The sequence below is a fragment of the Rhinolophus sinicus genome, linkage group LG05 (genome assembly GCF_036562045.2).
Source record: "Rhinolophus sinicus isolate RSC01 linkage group LG05, ASM3656204v1, whole genome shotgun sequence".
NCBI lineage: Eukaryota > Metazoa > Chordata > Mammalia > Chiroptera > Rhinolophidae > Rhinolophus > Rhinolophus sinicus.
Genome location: NC_133755.1, coordinates 47,317 through 62,960, shown reverse-complemented (window position 1 = coordinate 62,960; position 15,644 = coordinate 47,317). Strand labels below are relative to the sequence as shown.

Genomic DNA, 15,644 nt, shown 5'->3' with positions numbered 1-15,644 from the left:
CAAGGAGGCCTGCGTCCCTCCCAGACTGCCCTTCCTGAGGACGCCCTGTCAGCCGGGGTGCCCTGCAGAGTGAGTGATCGCAGCAAACCTGCCATTTGGACCCAGACTGCCGCAGCTGCTCCAGTTGCGCAGGGAAGCCTGACCCATGGTACAGCGGGAAGCACACGCCACCGCGTTGTCACATCCAGGTGTTTGGAGGCGGCAGCAAGGAGAGGACTCGGTACAGCTGAGAGGCAGCTTTTTATCCATCTAATATTTGATAAAATGGCAAAACCACTGCTTTGCTCTTCTCAGAAGGACTTGCAAATACTGTTACGAGTACTGTGCATCAGAGATAAGATACTAACATGGACCATGACATTTGATAGGCATTTCTACCCATTTTTCTGCTTCCGCAAACTAAGTGATTACAGTGCAAATAAAACAAGTGAAATCTAGTCCTAAGTTAAAAAATGTAAGTTACAAATACTTCATCTTTCTTGTTCAGCAAATGCTGTGGAGAGATCAAAAACTTTTTAAATGGAATAACTGGGGATGTTGGCTGCAGTAACAAGCTCCCAAATCTCGATTCCTTGGCACAGGAAGAGTTACTGCTCCCTCATGAATAGTTCAAGGGGGTGTCCAGGTGGCCGTGCCCCACATGGCAATCTGGTCACCATCCTTCCCCTCATGGCTGTGCCGGCAGAGACCTCCTCAGCCAGCCAGTCAGCCAGCACTGGGGGGACAGTGGAGAAAGCAGCGCCCACCTGGCCTGGCCTGAGTGGTGTGGGTGGCACAGTTATCATTTGTGGGCAGCAGTTTCCAGGGACAATGCCACACCGGCTAACAGCAGCACACCCGGGTGGGCAACTTCACTGTCCCTGCCACACAACTAAAAAAGCAAACCCCAAAGCATGCAACTTGTTCATTCTGTGAAAATTAAGGTCCTGTCGCCTCATCTTAGAAACCAACAGAATTAGGAAAACAAACCCATCACCTACCGTGTTTCCCCGAAAATAAGACCCAGCCGGACCATCAGCTCTAATGCGTCCAGTCACCAATCATGGTTTTCAGAATCTATCGATTGTACCAATACCATATTGGAAAGTTGGAAAATTGAAAATGCCCTTTACCATGTTTTTTCTTGCCCACTGTGGAATACCAAGAAAAGTGTAGGTCATTGTGTGCTACCTTTAGCCAAGATGTAAGTAAACGCTGTCTCCTTAAAATGTGTTTTAAAGGCCCAGTGGCTTCTCTATATACGGATGTTCACTGGGACTTTTTCCAGTTTGTATCTTTTAAGACCCTCTAAGTCCAATCTGTATAACAAACGCATTAACAATAGGAAAAATGTAAAGGTTCCTAGCAGATTGACACAATTCTGAATGGATTTCACAGGAGCCCTTCCTGGTACAAAAGCGATGTGTGTGCTGCAGGCACATGGCAAGGACAAACTGCAGCACGAGGGCTTCCGACCGTCATCGCAGTGGCTGGTTTGGATTTCAAGTACACGAGTGAGGAGATGAGCGACTTCACATTTAGTGCCTAACACTTTGAACCCAGAATTACCAATGTCTCACAAATGCATGCAATCGCAATTCAGTGTTTAGTGTGCAGTCTCTCACCAAACCCCGTCTTGTGAGTGTGTGTTTGTGCACGTGGACATGGACAACGGACGTCACACTGTTTAATTTTCCACACGTCTTCATGCAGGGCCTGTTATTGGCCCTAAGATGTCAGATTTGAAATGAAAGACAATTTAAAGAGTAATTATTCTTATTATAAAATTGTACAGCTGCAGTCCTAAGTTCTCACAGATGCATTAAATAATGACATAATATTCAGTTGATGCTGAAGAGACTTCGTTATATAATATTTCAGACACACAAGGGACTACTGAGAATAACATACCATGACCTACTGCACAGCCCTAGGGGAAAACTATCCAAACCTTCCCAGGGCCACCCTCCCCTATCAAAAAGATATGTTTATACTTTTATTATCTACATGTATGTATACTTATTTTTGTGCTTTCAAACATGTCTGTACCTTTACACAGCCAGTCTTTCCTCCGATGTTGACGCAGGTAGATGAGTTTAATTGAAGTTCTGTAGAGAATGCAGTTTTAATACTACACCAAACAGTATTTATCCTCCTCCTGAGGAAAATTGGTTTCCTTCTTGGGACATATTTCTTTTATTTGGTATTACTATTTTGCCATTAAAAGTATTACATCAATGAACATTCTTACATGTGCATTAGTTTCCAAGCATACCATACAAATTACCAGAACTGGCCGGCTGCCGATGGCAGAAATGTGGCAGCCAGAAGTCACACGCCCGCCATCAGGACCGCACTCTCTCCTGAACCTCCAGGGTCCCATCTGTCTCCCAGCTTCTGGGGGCTCCTTGGCTTGTGGCTGCCCCACTCCCATCTCTGCCTCTGTGGCTACATTGCGTCTCCACCCAACCCGCGTCTTCTCTTCTTCTGTCCTCTCTGAGGACACTCATCACTGGCGTTAGGATCCACCGAGGCAGTGAACAATGACTGCATCTTGTGATCCTTAATGTGATCACATCGCAAACACTCGTCCCCCAAATAAGATGCATCCACAGGGTGCAAGCGGACGTGATTGGGAGCCACTGTTCAGACCCAGTGAGCACGCTTAGGCTAACACTGGAGGTCAGAGGACAGACCTGCAATGTGACTGCACAGACTTAACCCGACCAGCAGGATCCGAGCTGTCCCTCTGTGCCATACCCTACACACTCATCAGACTCTGATTCTGTCAGAGGATGGTAACTCGTGGGGTCTTACTTTGCACATCCCTAGTTCCTAGTGAGTTTGATCAGCTTTTCTTGTATTTATCAGCCACCTAGTTTCCCTCCTCTGAAATAACTTATCAAATACTTTGCCCAGTTTTCTATTGTGTTACTTGCTTGTACTTCTACTGATTATTAAAAGATCTCCCCACCCCACCCATAAGTGGACAAGAAATATGAAAAAGATTTGACAGAAATGGAAAGATACTTAACTTACCGTAAGACAACACATTAAAAGTATGCTGAGAACAGCACGACAAAGACATGGTGGCCATGCTCTCATCCAGCATCAACAACTTGTACTAGAAACAGGTAGAAACAGGAAAACAAAACCCGTAGCTAAATTGGAATTAAAACAGAAACAGACCCAGAAAGAACAGAGATGATGAAATTATAGGACAAGAGTATCAAACCACCTTTTACAATATGCTCAAGGATTTAAAGAACAACATAAACACAATGAGGACAGAAACAGAAGGAATGAAAAACAATCAAGTGGGACTTTCGGAGCCAGAAACACAGCCTTTGAAAGAAACATTCATCTGATGGTTTAAACAGCAGATTTTACATCTTTGGTTCTTCAGATCCCTTGTCCTGCGATGAAGGAATGACCCGTGCCCACATGCTTCAGAGCTGGAGGGATGACGTGAGCATAGTTCTGACAAATAATCGCTCCTATGAGCTTATGAATACCCAATCAATACTGAGATGCAAAATGCTACACAAATGCTAGCATTTGTTACTTCGAGTAATCACTGAATTCCTGAGTCTCCTAGAATTTTACTAATAAGGAAAATTTGTACAGACACTTGAAAAATTTTTGACGAAAATAGCCAAAGTTATAAAATTTTATGTTATCTATTATTAGATAGTTGTAAAATACGTCTTTTGTTCATTCTTAAAGGGTTTATTATTTGTAGTAGTATTAGTATTAGTGTTGAGGTGAAGTAAGAATTACAGGGTGAAGGTACATAATTGGGAGATTGGACCAGATTTTAATACCCTTTAGAATCCCATGATTTTATAATTATGGGATCTTGAGAGTTTAGGGTTTACCAATCTCAGAGGGAATTTATTTATCAGGAAAGTAGAGATGAAACAATTAATTGAGGATTTCCAGTTCATTTCCTTTGTTAGGGTACGATTCGTTAATGCTTAATTGTGCATGAGAAAAAATGAAATAACAAATTTCTAACTTTTATTTAGATTTTATTCATTAAAATCTTTTTTTTTTAATCTTTTAGTGAATAACCCTATACCTTCCAATTTGAAATCAGAAGCAAAAAAGGCTGCTAAAATTCTAAGAGAATTCACAGAAATAACTTCCAGAAATGGACCTGATAAGATCATTCCTGGTAGGTAAATAAAATCCATACTGGTCATCTCTAAATTTGTTTTGTTTTCTAAATTACGTTTTGTGTTCCTTGACTCCAGGCAGAGAACCCCATGAGAACAGCTGGCGCTCAGACCACCAGCTGGTGTCCTGGGACACCTTCTGGCCATAGATTTCTCGCCTGCCCCCCTTCAGGTGGCCACGGCCCTAAACACTGTGTGTCCTCCACTTCTGCTTTCCTCAAACTCACCTGTCCTTGTCTCAGTTTCTGAGGACTTGGCAAGCTCATCTTGCAAACTCAGTAATCTCAGAAAAAATTTTTAATTTTTGTGTTTTCTCCTTCTGATATTTACACTCTGTAGTGCTGCAGGAGGATTTTCATCCCTGATTCTCAGCACAGCGGCACATCAGTGTTCCCAGGCCGTTACAGTAGTCTCCACACCCCCCCCCCAAACCTGCTTACTTAGACCCTCCCCAAACCAGTGTGGCCGGAAATGCAGATTTCGAACCCATTTCTCCTGTGTCTTTCATGCCCTCTGTCAGGCCCGAGGCCTAAGAGCTGGTCTGAGGTGAGCCTCTGGGGGCCACATGACCAGCTGTTTGTAAAGGGTGTGGCAGAGAACACCTGCCTCCTGCAAAGACGATTCATACGCAGAGCAGCTTGGGCAATATTGCAGATGAATTTTCCTCTTCCGTAATCAGTGCCTGACTCTGATCCTGCATTAAAGAAACCAGTTTAATTTCTTAAGCCCGACTTTCTTAAGTTCTTTAACAGAACTTCAAATGTCTACACAAGTTTGAATTTGTTATAATATTACCGATATGAGCTTTGTTTGAACCCAGCCATCCTAAGAAAGCACGTCGCATAACGTCGTGCTCCTCAGACAGAGCCCCCTGGGAGGTCCTCAGACACGCAGGCCTGAGAATCAGAACCTGCGTTGTCCACAAGGTCTCCAATGAGTTTTAGGCACACAGGTTTGAGAAGCACAACCAGAATAACTGCATTTTTGGTAGCAATGCTCTGAAGCATGAATTGTGGTCATTTTAAAACGTGCTTTTGCTCTATGTACATATCTAAACAGAAGTGCTATTAACAGTAAAGCACTAAGTGAGAATGGACTGACATGTTGAGGATGCAGCCAACATGTGGTTGTGAATATAAGCCTGCGTGATGTGGAATGTAGATAGTTTTCGACCTTGTTACAATATATTTATAACCTTTTACAAAACTAAACGAAGGCGTGCTTTGTAGATTACCATGTGAAAACTCCATTTTCTCTGCATTGCTTAGTTATGAACGACTATAGATGGTCTGCATGGTAGCTGCTTCACACTCTCGGATGAATTATCTCTGAGAGTCTGTTATTACTTCAAATTAATAAGTGATGTGCATAATTATATTGGAAATTTACTGGTTTTCTAGGGATACCTACAAAATCTTTTTTTGTGTACCTGAATACATGATATGGTGGGATTTCCTTGACAGACTGTTTAACTAGAGTGGTGATAAATTCAACTACCTTAAAAATGAAATCAGGGTCCAAAAATGATTTTCAGTGTCCAGGTTTCCCTTGATATTTGAGAGATGCAGTGTTGTGTAAGTCAGCCCACACAATAGTGAGGCCCTGCACTTAGTGGGTACCAGTGACCCTGATTGTATGTGATGAACTTCACTGAAATGTGAGTAAATGAACTGGTAAACTGAATCCTATTTTCAGGGCACTCCTAGATATGTTACTTGAATATTGTAACCCATCATTTTATAAAGTTAAAAAATGTCTTAACGTGGCAGAATCACTTAATTTTCCGTTTTTGAATCCAGATTTTCATGTTAATAAAAGGTGAACTATACGGCTTTAAGATCAAAGTTGCGCCGCATATTGTGTGTCAGACATTTTAAAGTTACTCCTTAATACTGTATGGATCTAAATTTCTTTAAAAATAGTAACTTGTTTTTAAAATTGTGAATTATTCTAAACTAATGGAAATCTCCAAATTGTTTGTCCTGCTACTGGATATCAATAAAACATCATCCAAATCTCATTTCTTATGGCAGTTACAGGATTTTTGAGCACTTGTGATGTGACATTTAGCATTGCAAAACCAAAAACATACAAGAAGAGGCTGGAGTTGGGGCGGGGGGGCCAGCCCATCCATTATGTAACTAAATTTTAGTCATGGCTCACGTGTGCCATTAAGACGTCTCATGAGAGCCTGGAATCCAGTCAAGTAAACCTGTGTGTGTGTCAACTCTGTGTAACATGTTCTCACTCACTGTCCTTCCCTTTGGCAGCTCACGTGATTGCTAAAGCCAAGGGCCTCGCGGTTCTGTCTGTGATAAAAGCTGGATTTCTGGTAACTGCTAGAGGAGGCAGTGGGGTTGTATTGGCACGTCTTCCAGATGGAAGTAAGTCGATGTTTCTTCACTTGGGGGAGTAGAGAATCTCAATTCTTTATTGTTCTGTTTCCATTCTGAGCACACGTCATAGGGACTGTAATAGGCTTCCTTCCACCTGCCACCTGAAATTGTCATCCCGAGGGCTCCCTGGAAGCGCTCCATGGGTGTTCAATAATCCAGGGCAAAGAGCCATCTCGTTTCTCTCCTCTTCTTAAAATATTAGACGAGACTCAGTGGGCAGATCTGGCTTTGTCTTGTATATATTTTGCAATTCTTTCATGGAGCAAATATTAAACATGATAATATTTACATTTCTGTTGTGAAATATGAATTCTTATTCCTCAACTTCATAGTACAATGGATTTCTTTTGTTTTATGGAAGTTGATAAGAAAATAAGGGCTATCTATAAGCTTTTCTACTGTTCCCATACAGTAGAATATGAAACTTTTAAAAAATCTCCCCAAGGAAGAATCATATCGAGATCACTGTAATTTGGTTTTACTTTCTGCGGTGAAATCTCATACTGGATTTTTCAGAGATGAAATTCAAATATATTTGCCTTGAATCCCAAGAACCAACATTTATAGTAATATTTAAAATGTATGTAGGTGTTTCATAGCCAACTAAAGTGCTTTTCATACCACTCTTAACATTTGCTGTTCAGTCACATAAGTGAACACATTTTTCTGTAAATAGTTATTTTTCAATGTAGATAAATTATTTTGAAAGGGAGTGTGGCCGCTCACTGACAATAGATACACCCGGTGTTTGTGGGGCTCGTGGCCCTTGAACGTCAGTCAGTGGGGGGACCATTACTTCTGCAATGTGTCCCCACAGGGAGTGAGTCTCTGAATCTGTGATCAGCTCAGAGCTCAGTGCTGGGTTGTGAAACAAAATGACAGAATTCTCTTCACCTCAGACACCACCCAAATTTTTTCCCCCCTTTTTCCGCCTCTCCCTGCACACCGTTTCAAGCCATTGTTCCTCAGCCTAGTTGTGTAGGACACAGCTCCCTGGCCCATGCTGGTATGAGGAGCTTTGCGCTCCCCTTGGCTGAGGCAGTCGGTCACCAGTCGTCAGTCGGCCTCTCACAGCAGCTCATGGGACCAGCTGCCAGAGCTCATAGGACCATCTGCCGGCCACTCATGATGGCTGCCAGCCCATGTGGGAATTGAACCGGCGACTTTGGCGTTAGGAGCACGGCGCTCCAACTACCTGAGCCACTGGGCTAGCCCACCACCCAAATTTTGATGGGCTGGCTTCTCAGCAACACAACCAAAGTGGGGGCTCATTCAAGGGAGTCCCCATCAGATAGGCCCTGCGGCTGTAAGAAGGCCCAGCTTTGTAGGTCCCCTGACAGAGTGACTGCCTGAACAGGTGCTGGTGCTGCTTAGCTCTGGGGCTTCGCTCAGAGCCTCAGGGGCACCTTTCCCTGCGTTAAATGCCGACTTCTCTCTCTCTCCCATCTTGACCAGGAGCAGCTGCTCACTCTGCAGAGGGCAATTTAAAAGCTGCCCAAATGAGTCACAGCACATTCCCAGACCCCGACCAGATAGGAACAGGGACAGTTCCTAACATAGGAAATGGAAAATAACTTTGGGATTATAAAACACTAATTTCTATAATGAAAACTCCTCTAAGCCTGGACAGATTAGTCCTGGGTATACTCAACCAGTATCTTGGTATCTGGAATACGTGGTAGCAAGAACAGTTAGGGTTAGGGAGCTAACAAGCATTTAAAGAAATTACTGTATCTCGGCTATCCCACCCTCCCCCAGTCAAATTAACTTTTTTCTAGACTTGTTTAACCTAAACGCTGTCAATCCTGTTGTTCTTTTATATCTATGATAAAATAACTAAAAACTAGAATTACTGCTCAATCATTTTGTAAAGCATTACAAACTATTGTTGAGATTAATAAACGCTATGTATGTTTAGTTGTTGAAAATTCAATAGTTTGGTATTAGGCATGTTTGGTGAGAAAAATCAGAGAACAGGCATCTGTGAGTCTAAGAGGCTCATAACAAATATCTAATACTTTTCAAATATTTTTAACTTAAAAAAATATGTATGCTTGTTAAAGAACATTTAAAAGCATAAAGAAAAATGTGACATTCTTATTACTTTAAAAAGAAACACTATTCATTCTCATTTTAGCATTTTTCCTTCCAATACTCATGTGACAAGGGATTTAATGTTAATGTTCATTTGTTTTTATTAGAATGGTCTGCGCCTTCAGCCATTGGGATAGCCGGGCTTGGTGGAGGGCTTGAGATAGGAATCGAGGTAAGTGGGGGATGTGTGTGCATACAATTGCCGTGTTCTCTAAAAGCAGCTGAAACTTGATACATGAAAGCTGAGAGATTTCCTACTGTTCTTATTTTACCGCCTATGGAAATGGTTCCGTTTTATTTTCTTCATGATTAGCTAGCTGAAAAGTAGCTAATGTTTACCATTTTTCTTTCATTTAGAGTAGAATTTTTTTTTATTCACCGTCTGTTAGCACATCTGTGGAACAGCTGTCTCAAATATGACAAACTAGGATCGGCAGCGTATGCTGCTAACTGCACAGCGACTTATCCCCAGTGCTACATGACCATGCCTGGGCTCAGACAGTAAAAGTCGCTTAACACAGGGCATCATCCTGTGGCAAAGCCCTGTTTCGTTACAACCAATATTCAAGTGACTTCAAAGTCTTTAAGTAAAGGTTGACTTTGTATTGTTTCCTTTTCTAACTTTGGTACTAATGGTTATGGCTTCTGTCAAATGGCTGAGAAACTCCACTAGGATATACTCTTTGCAGAGGTCTGTTGCATGGAGATCACCTGCTACATACTATTGACCTTTCATCTGTTGCTTTATTGCTAAGTGTTTGGTAAATCAAAACTCCTGATACTCTCAAATCATTGTCTTCTCAAATTTCAGCCAATTTCTTCTTCAGGTATCCTTTCATGAATTTGCTCTGTTGCCATAGTTTTAAATTCCCTCGGTCTTATTAGGATAAAGTATTTCCATAACTCTTCTTTCGTCTTGTTTTGACCTTCTTTACTCACTGCTGCATACGTCTGTATTATAAAAAGAGAAACATAGCTTTGCTCCTGATGACTGCCTTTTTGTTGTGCATCAACCAAATCAGAGTCTTCACAAATACCTCCCTCTTGTGGAAAACATGTTTTCCTCAGCTGTGGTGTCTGGCTGCCCACACCTGCCGGCACAGAGGACTAGTGGCCCTGAGTTACATACAGCCCGCTCCTTCCACACCCTTCTGACTCCATGCGAGGCCGGGACATGCTTTGAGAATCAGTTTCAAATATCATTTATTTCAAAAATGGTGAGAGACTAAGTAATAATGACTGCAGTAAGTTTAATTATTAGCGACTAAAATGAGAGTCTCCACTAAACCTGGGAATGAATCTCAGTTCCTTTATCTGTAAGATGTGATATTAACAATACTGCTGCCACCTAGGGTTGTGCTTTCAAGTACACAGAAAGCACTCACTGAACCGATTCATTCTATTGGATACTCGAATAATTGTCTGCTCTTCTGTTGTAATATAAAATGGAATAACTAACACTAGCTCACATTTCTAGGAAACTTCCCATAATGTCTTACGTAATCATTTCCATCCTGTAGCCCTGGAGGGTGACTGTCAGTGCTCCAGTGTGGAAAGTGTCATTAGGGTCCCAGCAGGTCCCCGACCTTAGGACCCTCCTCCTAGTTGTGCGTCTTTTGGTTTGGCATTCTTGAGTGCTGTGTTTCAGAGAGACTTTTGGTCTTTCCCACCGACCTCTATTTGAGCTGTTCTGATTATCACTGTGGCAGTTTACCTCACCTCACTAGACCTCTGTCACCAACTACATCGCCAGATTGTTTAGAAGCCTAAAGGTGACAATGTATGAAAACCTCAGAGCATGTGCACACTGAACGCTCAGAAGTGTTCGCTAGAATTATCCGTGGAAATATTAGCTGCTTACATCCTCAGCTCAAAATAAAAATATGACCCTTCTTTCATATTCTCTCTCTGTCTACATTGAAATGTTGCTACATTATTTGTAGTGTATTGGAGTTTTAATCAGCATATATTTTAAATAATATTGAGACAATTATTTTTTAATAAATGGGTTTCTACATTTTAGGTATCAGATTTGGTAATTATTCTGAATTATGACAGAGCAGTAGAAGCTTTTGCAAAAGGTGGTAACCTAACACTTGGAGGGAATTTTACTGTGGCAGTTGGGCCCTTGGGAAGGTGAGTACTGTAAAATACTTTTGAACAGCTGTTGGATAGAAGAGGTTTAAAAACTGTATATTGTTATACATTAAGAGGAAACTTGAATTAAAATGAAACAAATGTTTGATTTATATGTCTCCCAGAAAGTTTGAGTTTGCTTACAAATAAGAAATTTATAAAACACAGCTATGGAGATAAAATGAGAAAATCTGAAACTAGCACACACAACAGGAAACTAAATATTTCTGAAATGCAGGCCAATTTATCTACTGCAATTGAATATAAAATTTACATTAAGTTTGGAAGGAGCTAAAGCAAGTCAAATTTAATTCAGTGATAAAGGTCACCATTAATCAGGAAAGAAAAGGCTTTTTTTCCAACTAAATTATGAAAAACTGAAATGGAAGTATTTTACTTGAGTATTGTTTAAAATACGTACAGTGGATTTTCCTTCCCTATTAATAAAGTAATACTCTTGTGTTAACTGAGCCATTTAGGAATATTTTAAACCCAGACTGTTTATAGAAGTTACACGGTAAAATCATCTAGAAAGGTTTCCAAGGCCCATACTCAGCATGAGAAGAATCCACAGTCTCTAGTGCTCTTGAGACGTAGTTCCCTGTTTTAGGAAAGGAAGACAAAGCTGGAAACGAAACGCGTTACGTGTATTCCCTGTGACGCAGTCCTCTGGTCTATCACGTCCTCCTGTGACAGTTTTACAGATTGTCCCCCTCCCCACACCGGCCCTTCCCCTGAACCACTGGCAGCACTGGCTCGGGCCAACAGCAAGCACAGCATGCCCACAGCACAGTGGCATGCAGGGGTCCAGGGCCAGGCCACCCTGAGCGCCAGCCTTGTGTGACCTCGGAAGCTAAGTTAAGCCTTGGACGGGAGAAGGGGACAGGAAACGAGAGCCTCTTCCCTGTCAGTACGGTGCTGGTCAAATAGGACCCTCAGCTGGGGAGCCTCTCAGAGTTCCGTGCTGCCAACCCTTCTGTTTTGCAGGAATTTGGAAGGGAATGTCGCCTTAAGAAGCTCTGCCGCTGTCTTTACGTACTGCAAATCCAGAGGACTCTTTGCTGGCCTAAGTTTAGAAGGTAGCTGTTTGATTGAAAGGAAAGAAACTAATCGAAAGTAAGTGCCAGCCAAATCATGCTAAGTGATTTAAAGACGGTGTTATGAGAAAATGATACTTCAGAGATTTAGGTAGTAACAGTTCTTCAGAGTTTACAGAATACTTCTGTGTGTTCTTTTTAAATCAACCACATATGGCTATGAGTGTATGTTTCTTTATTTAAAAATTAAATATAAAATAATATGTACCTATAAAAAATTTAGAAAACACAAAAAAGTTAAAAGGGAGAAAAACCGTTTCATCCCTCTAAGATTGTTCACGTTTTGCTTTGTGCCCTCACATCAATTTCCTAAGCATAATTTTCTTTTGTTTTGCCTTATGTGATTGTATCATACTAGATTCAGTTGTAAATCCTAGTTTGCCATTTAGCATTATAAGAATCATAAATGTAAGTTAATGGCTACATAATATTCTATTATTTAGATGTATCATATTAAATAGATTTTTTAAACATTTGCAGAGGTACATGCCACTTTCAACTTATGGGTCAATCAAAATGTTTCTTGTTATAAGAGGTTTTTATTACTATAGTCTGCCTTTGTCTTTCTTCCATAAAATAGAGCCCACATTTGACTTAAAAAAAAAAAAAAAAAAAAAAAAAAATTGGAAGAATCCTAACAGGCCAACAGGAACTTCCACTGTAAACTGGCACTCACTAATTTTTCCAAAGCGTCTCTTCCAAATTTCCTCTAAAATGTGTCAGATAGCCCAGAAAAAGATAAAAAGCTAAGGCTGACAGGGCTTCTTCTAGAACCTCGCAGAAATGCCACCAACCGTGAGCCCGATGGAGCTGACGTGGCAGGTAGTTTACAGCACACAGACCCACCCTTATAAGAGAGACAAGCATGTACAAAGTTTACTGGGCCAATTCACTCAAGAATCCAGTAGCACATGTGATAGTATTCAGTGTAAACCACAAGAGGTAGAAAATAGGGATGGAGGGAAATACAGGCCTGTGGAACTATTCATCTTACAAAGTCAGGAGAGATGTTTTGCAGATTTGAGAAATACATGTTAAGAATGCTTTGAGAAGCTTCTGATCCGAGACCTTGGGAAGACTTTCCCACTGAAGTTCACCCAAATTTTGGAAAAACTAAAACAAATACACTTATTCAATCGCAGGGCTTCCAAACATGCGAGGCAAATCTTTATATGATTTTGAAACAAATATATATTTTAAAGAAATCCCAAAGCCGTACATGTTGGCACAAAGTTATTAAGGTCAGTGTTATTAAGACGCTTAACAGGTAAAAAGCTACAAAATTGTGTGTGCTTGTAGGTATATTTGCATAAGTGTGGAGATGTTTGTGAGTGTACAATTGTTTGCATGTATATGTAATGTGCTTTGTATTTTTCTGCGGGAGGATATGCATGGCAGACTGTTTACGGTGGTTGCTTCCGTAGGCGCACTTCAAGGGGGTGAATTTAGGGGTTTAACATGGGTTATGTCTTGTAGTTAGTGTTTGAAAAGTAGTACATATGAAGCACCATATGTAGGTACAAAACACGTCCCACGTTTAACTCTTCAAAGATCTATGTCTATAAAAGAACTGTTCTTAATTTGATATTTCTCATTAGATTTTATTGTCAAGATGTTCGAGCTTATGACATTTTATTTGGAGATACACCACGGCCTGCTCAAGCAGAAGATCTTTATGAAATTCTTGATTCCTTCACTGAAAAGTATGAAAGTGAAGGCCAACGGACCAACGTGAGAAGAGCAGCGAGGGAGCAGCGGAAGGCTTCGGTAGGGTTTGGTCTCCACGGCGCTCTCAGCGGTCTCAGGACACTTCTTTATGTAGGATATTCTGTCCTTGACAGTAGGGTCCTGATCACTGACTGACCCCCCTTGTTAGTTCATTCACGTCAAGTTCTTATGAAAATGTCATACAACCTTGATTTGTCATCTATACAGATTTGAAGGAGAAACATAGTTTGTTTTCCATGATCGCATCTCTCCGCGGCTAGAACTCTGTAACGCCAGCTGCTGGCGCTAAGAACAGCTGCTAATACTGAGGCCTCCAAAGGCCAGCAGGCTTTTGCGTGTCTTGGCCACCTCGGCCCACAGCCCCCTTTCAGGTCGCTGGATGCCCAATGTACACAATGCAAAGTGACTCAGGGTTTCAGTTGTCACTGCAGCTGACAGGTTGTCTGGGTGCCAACCTGCAGCTGTTTCTGTCTCAGAAGGGTCAGCACCCTGTCAACATCTGTGTGTTGTCAGCCACTCACCCTAGTGTAGCCCCAAGCAGTACACGCGGGCGCCTTGTTCACACGTGTGTGGGATCAAGTCTGCCAGTCAGCCTGTTTGGGGAAAAGCCTTATGTGCTCCTCCGTAAGAGCAGGGTTTGAAGACTGTGCATTTCTCGTTCCTCCCAGGCTAAAGAACTGCCTCCCAAACCACTGTCAAGGCCCCAGCAGTCATCTGCACAAGTCCGTCTGAACACCAGCTCACAAAGTAAATATTTTTGTTACAATTCAAATACAATTATAATTAAACCGTTATTAAAAATTATTGTGAAGAAACCAAGCTACATTATTAAACTTTAGAGTCAAATAAAAGAACTAATGGGTATTAAAGGAAAAAAAACAAATGCTTAGTCTCTTCTAAATTCATAAGACAAATTATCATTGCTATAATTTGGTACAACTTCTGCTCTCATTCAGAAAATACTTTCTCCAACTTACAAAGAGATTTATCTTTAAAGATTTTCACATTTGTCATTTCTTCCAGACACTGTTAATCTGCTGATTTAAAATGGGAACAAAATAAGCCTATTTTTCTTATATACTCATAGATTTATATTTCTGAAGATTAGTTTTATCACACATTTTTGGGACTTCAGGATTTTCATAAGGTGGTGTGGAAATGGACAGAACGACACACAGCACCACCTTCTGCTCTTTACCCCTCTTTCCATCACTCGTTTTTATGGCTGTCACTCTTGGAATTGTGCTGTTCATATACAGAGGTCAGCACTAAGTATCAATATGTTAAAGCAGGTGACATAGCGTAGAATGATCGGCTGCTGTGCCGCAAACTTGCCCTCCCCGTCCCCTTCACGTTCTGCCCCACGTCCCATCTTCCTGGCTGGGCTCCAGCTTGCCCACACCCGGCTCCCCCATACTCTTCAGGAGCCAGCCCCTCCTGTCTTACCACCTCCCTCTCCACCCCCCCACCCCAGCTCCTATCCTGTTCTCTCAGCGTGCTGCCTTCTTCCAAAGGCGGCGTCTCTTTCTGGCACGTGTTCAGCGCAGTAACTTGCTTACACTCACATTTCCACTGAGGAACAAGAAATGAACACTAACTCTGTTTTATTTTGGATCTGACCCATGTGTATGTGTTAAAATACACAATGTTTCTAAAATTTCCTCACTAACAGACTAGGCACCTGTATCATCCACATATAAAATCCTATGTTAGTCCTTAATGGCGATTCCTTGTCAGAGTAGATTGAAAAGCTACTTCCTTTAGGCACGGGACCCATTTGTCTTAACAAGGGATTCTCAGAGGGGGTGTCCCTCTTGCCCCCTCCTCACTAACGCCTGGTAGGCCTCTGGTCCCCAGGTCCCATCTGTGCCGGCTGTGGGCTGTTTCCTACCATCTCATGTCTCTTAACACCTGGACCCATGGTGCTGCCCCCATGTGGCACAATGACTGCTGTCTCTGCCAGTTTTCCTGGTCGCCTGCGCACGTTTCTGCAAACACCACTGTACACCCCCCACCAGGTACACCCCCCACCAGGT

The 15,644-nt window shown here is 41.8% G+C and overlaps 1 protein-coding gene across 3 annotated transcripts in view; it reads left to right on the top strand.

The window, feature by feature from the left end:
- SH3YL1 (SH3 and SYLF domain containing 1) overlaps positions 1–15,644 on the top strand; it is a 28,934-nt gene that overhangs the window by 6,168 nt on the left and 7,122 nt on the right. For all 3 annotated transcript variants that reach the window (XM_074331607.1, XM_019751999.2, XM_074331606.1), the window contains exons 2-8: positions 4,046–4,156; positions 6,428–6,541; positions 8,755–8,819; positions 10,671–10,783; positions 11,771–11,899; positions 13,479–13,647; positions 14,277–14,355. In XM_074331607.1, coding sequence (XP_074187708.1) covers positions 4,046–4,156; positions 6,428–6,541; positions 8,755–8,819; positions 10,671–10,783; positions 11,771–11,899; positions 13,479–13,647; positions 14,277–14,355 — 780 coding nt within the window. The remainder of the gene's footprint in view (positions 1–4,045; positions 4,157–6,427; positions 6,542–8,754; positions 8,820–10,670; positions 10,784–11,770; positions 11,900–13,478; positions 13,648–14,276; positions 14,356–15,644) is intronic.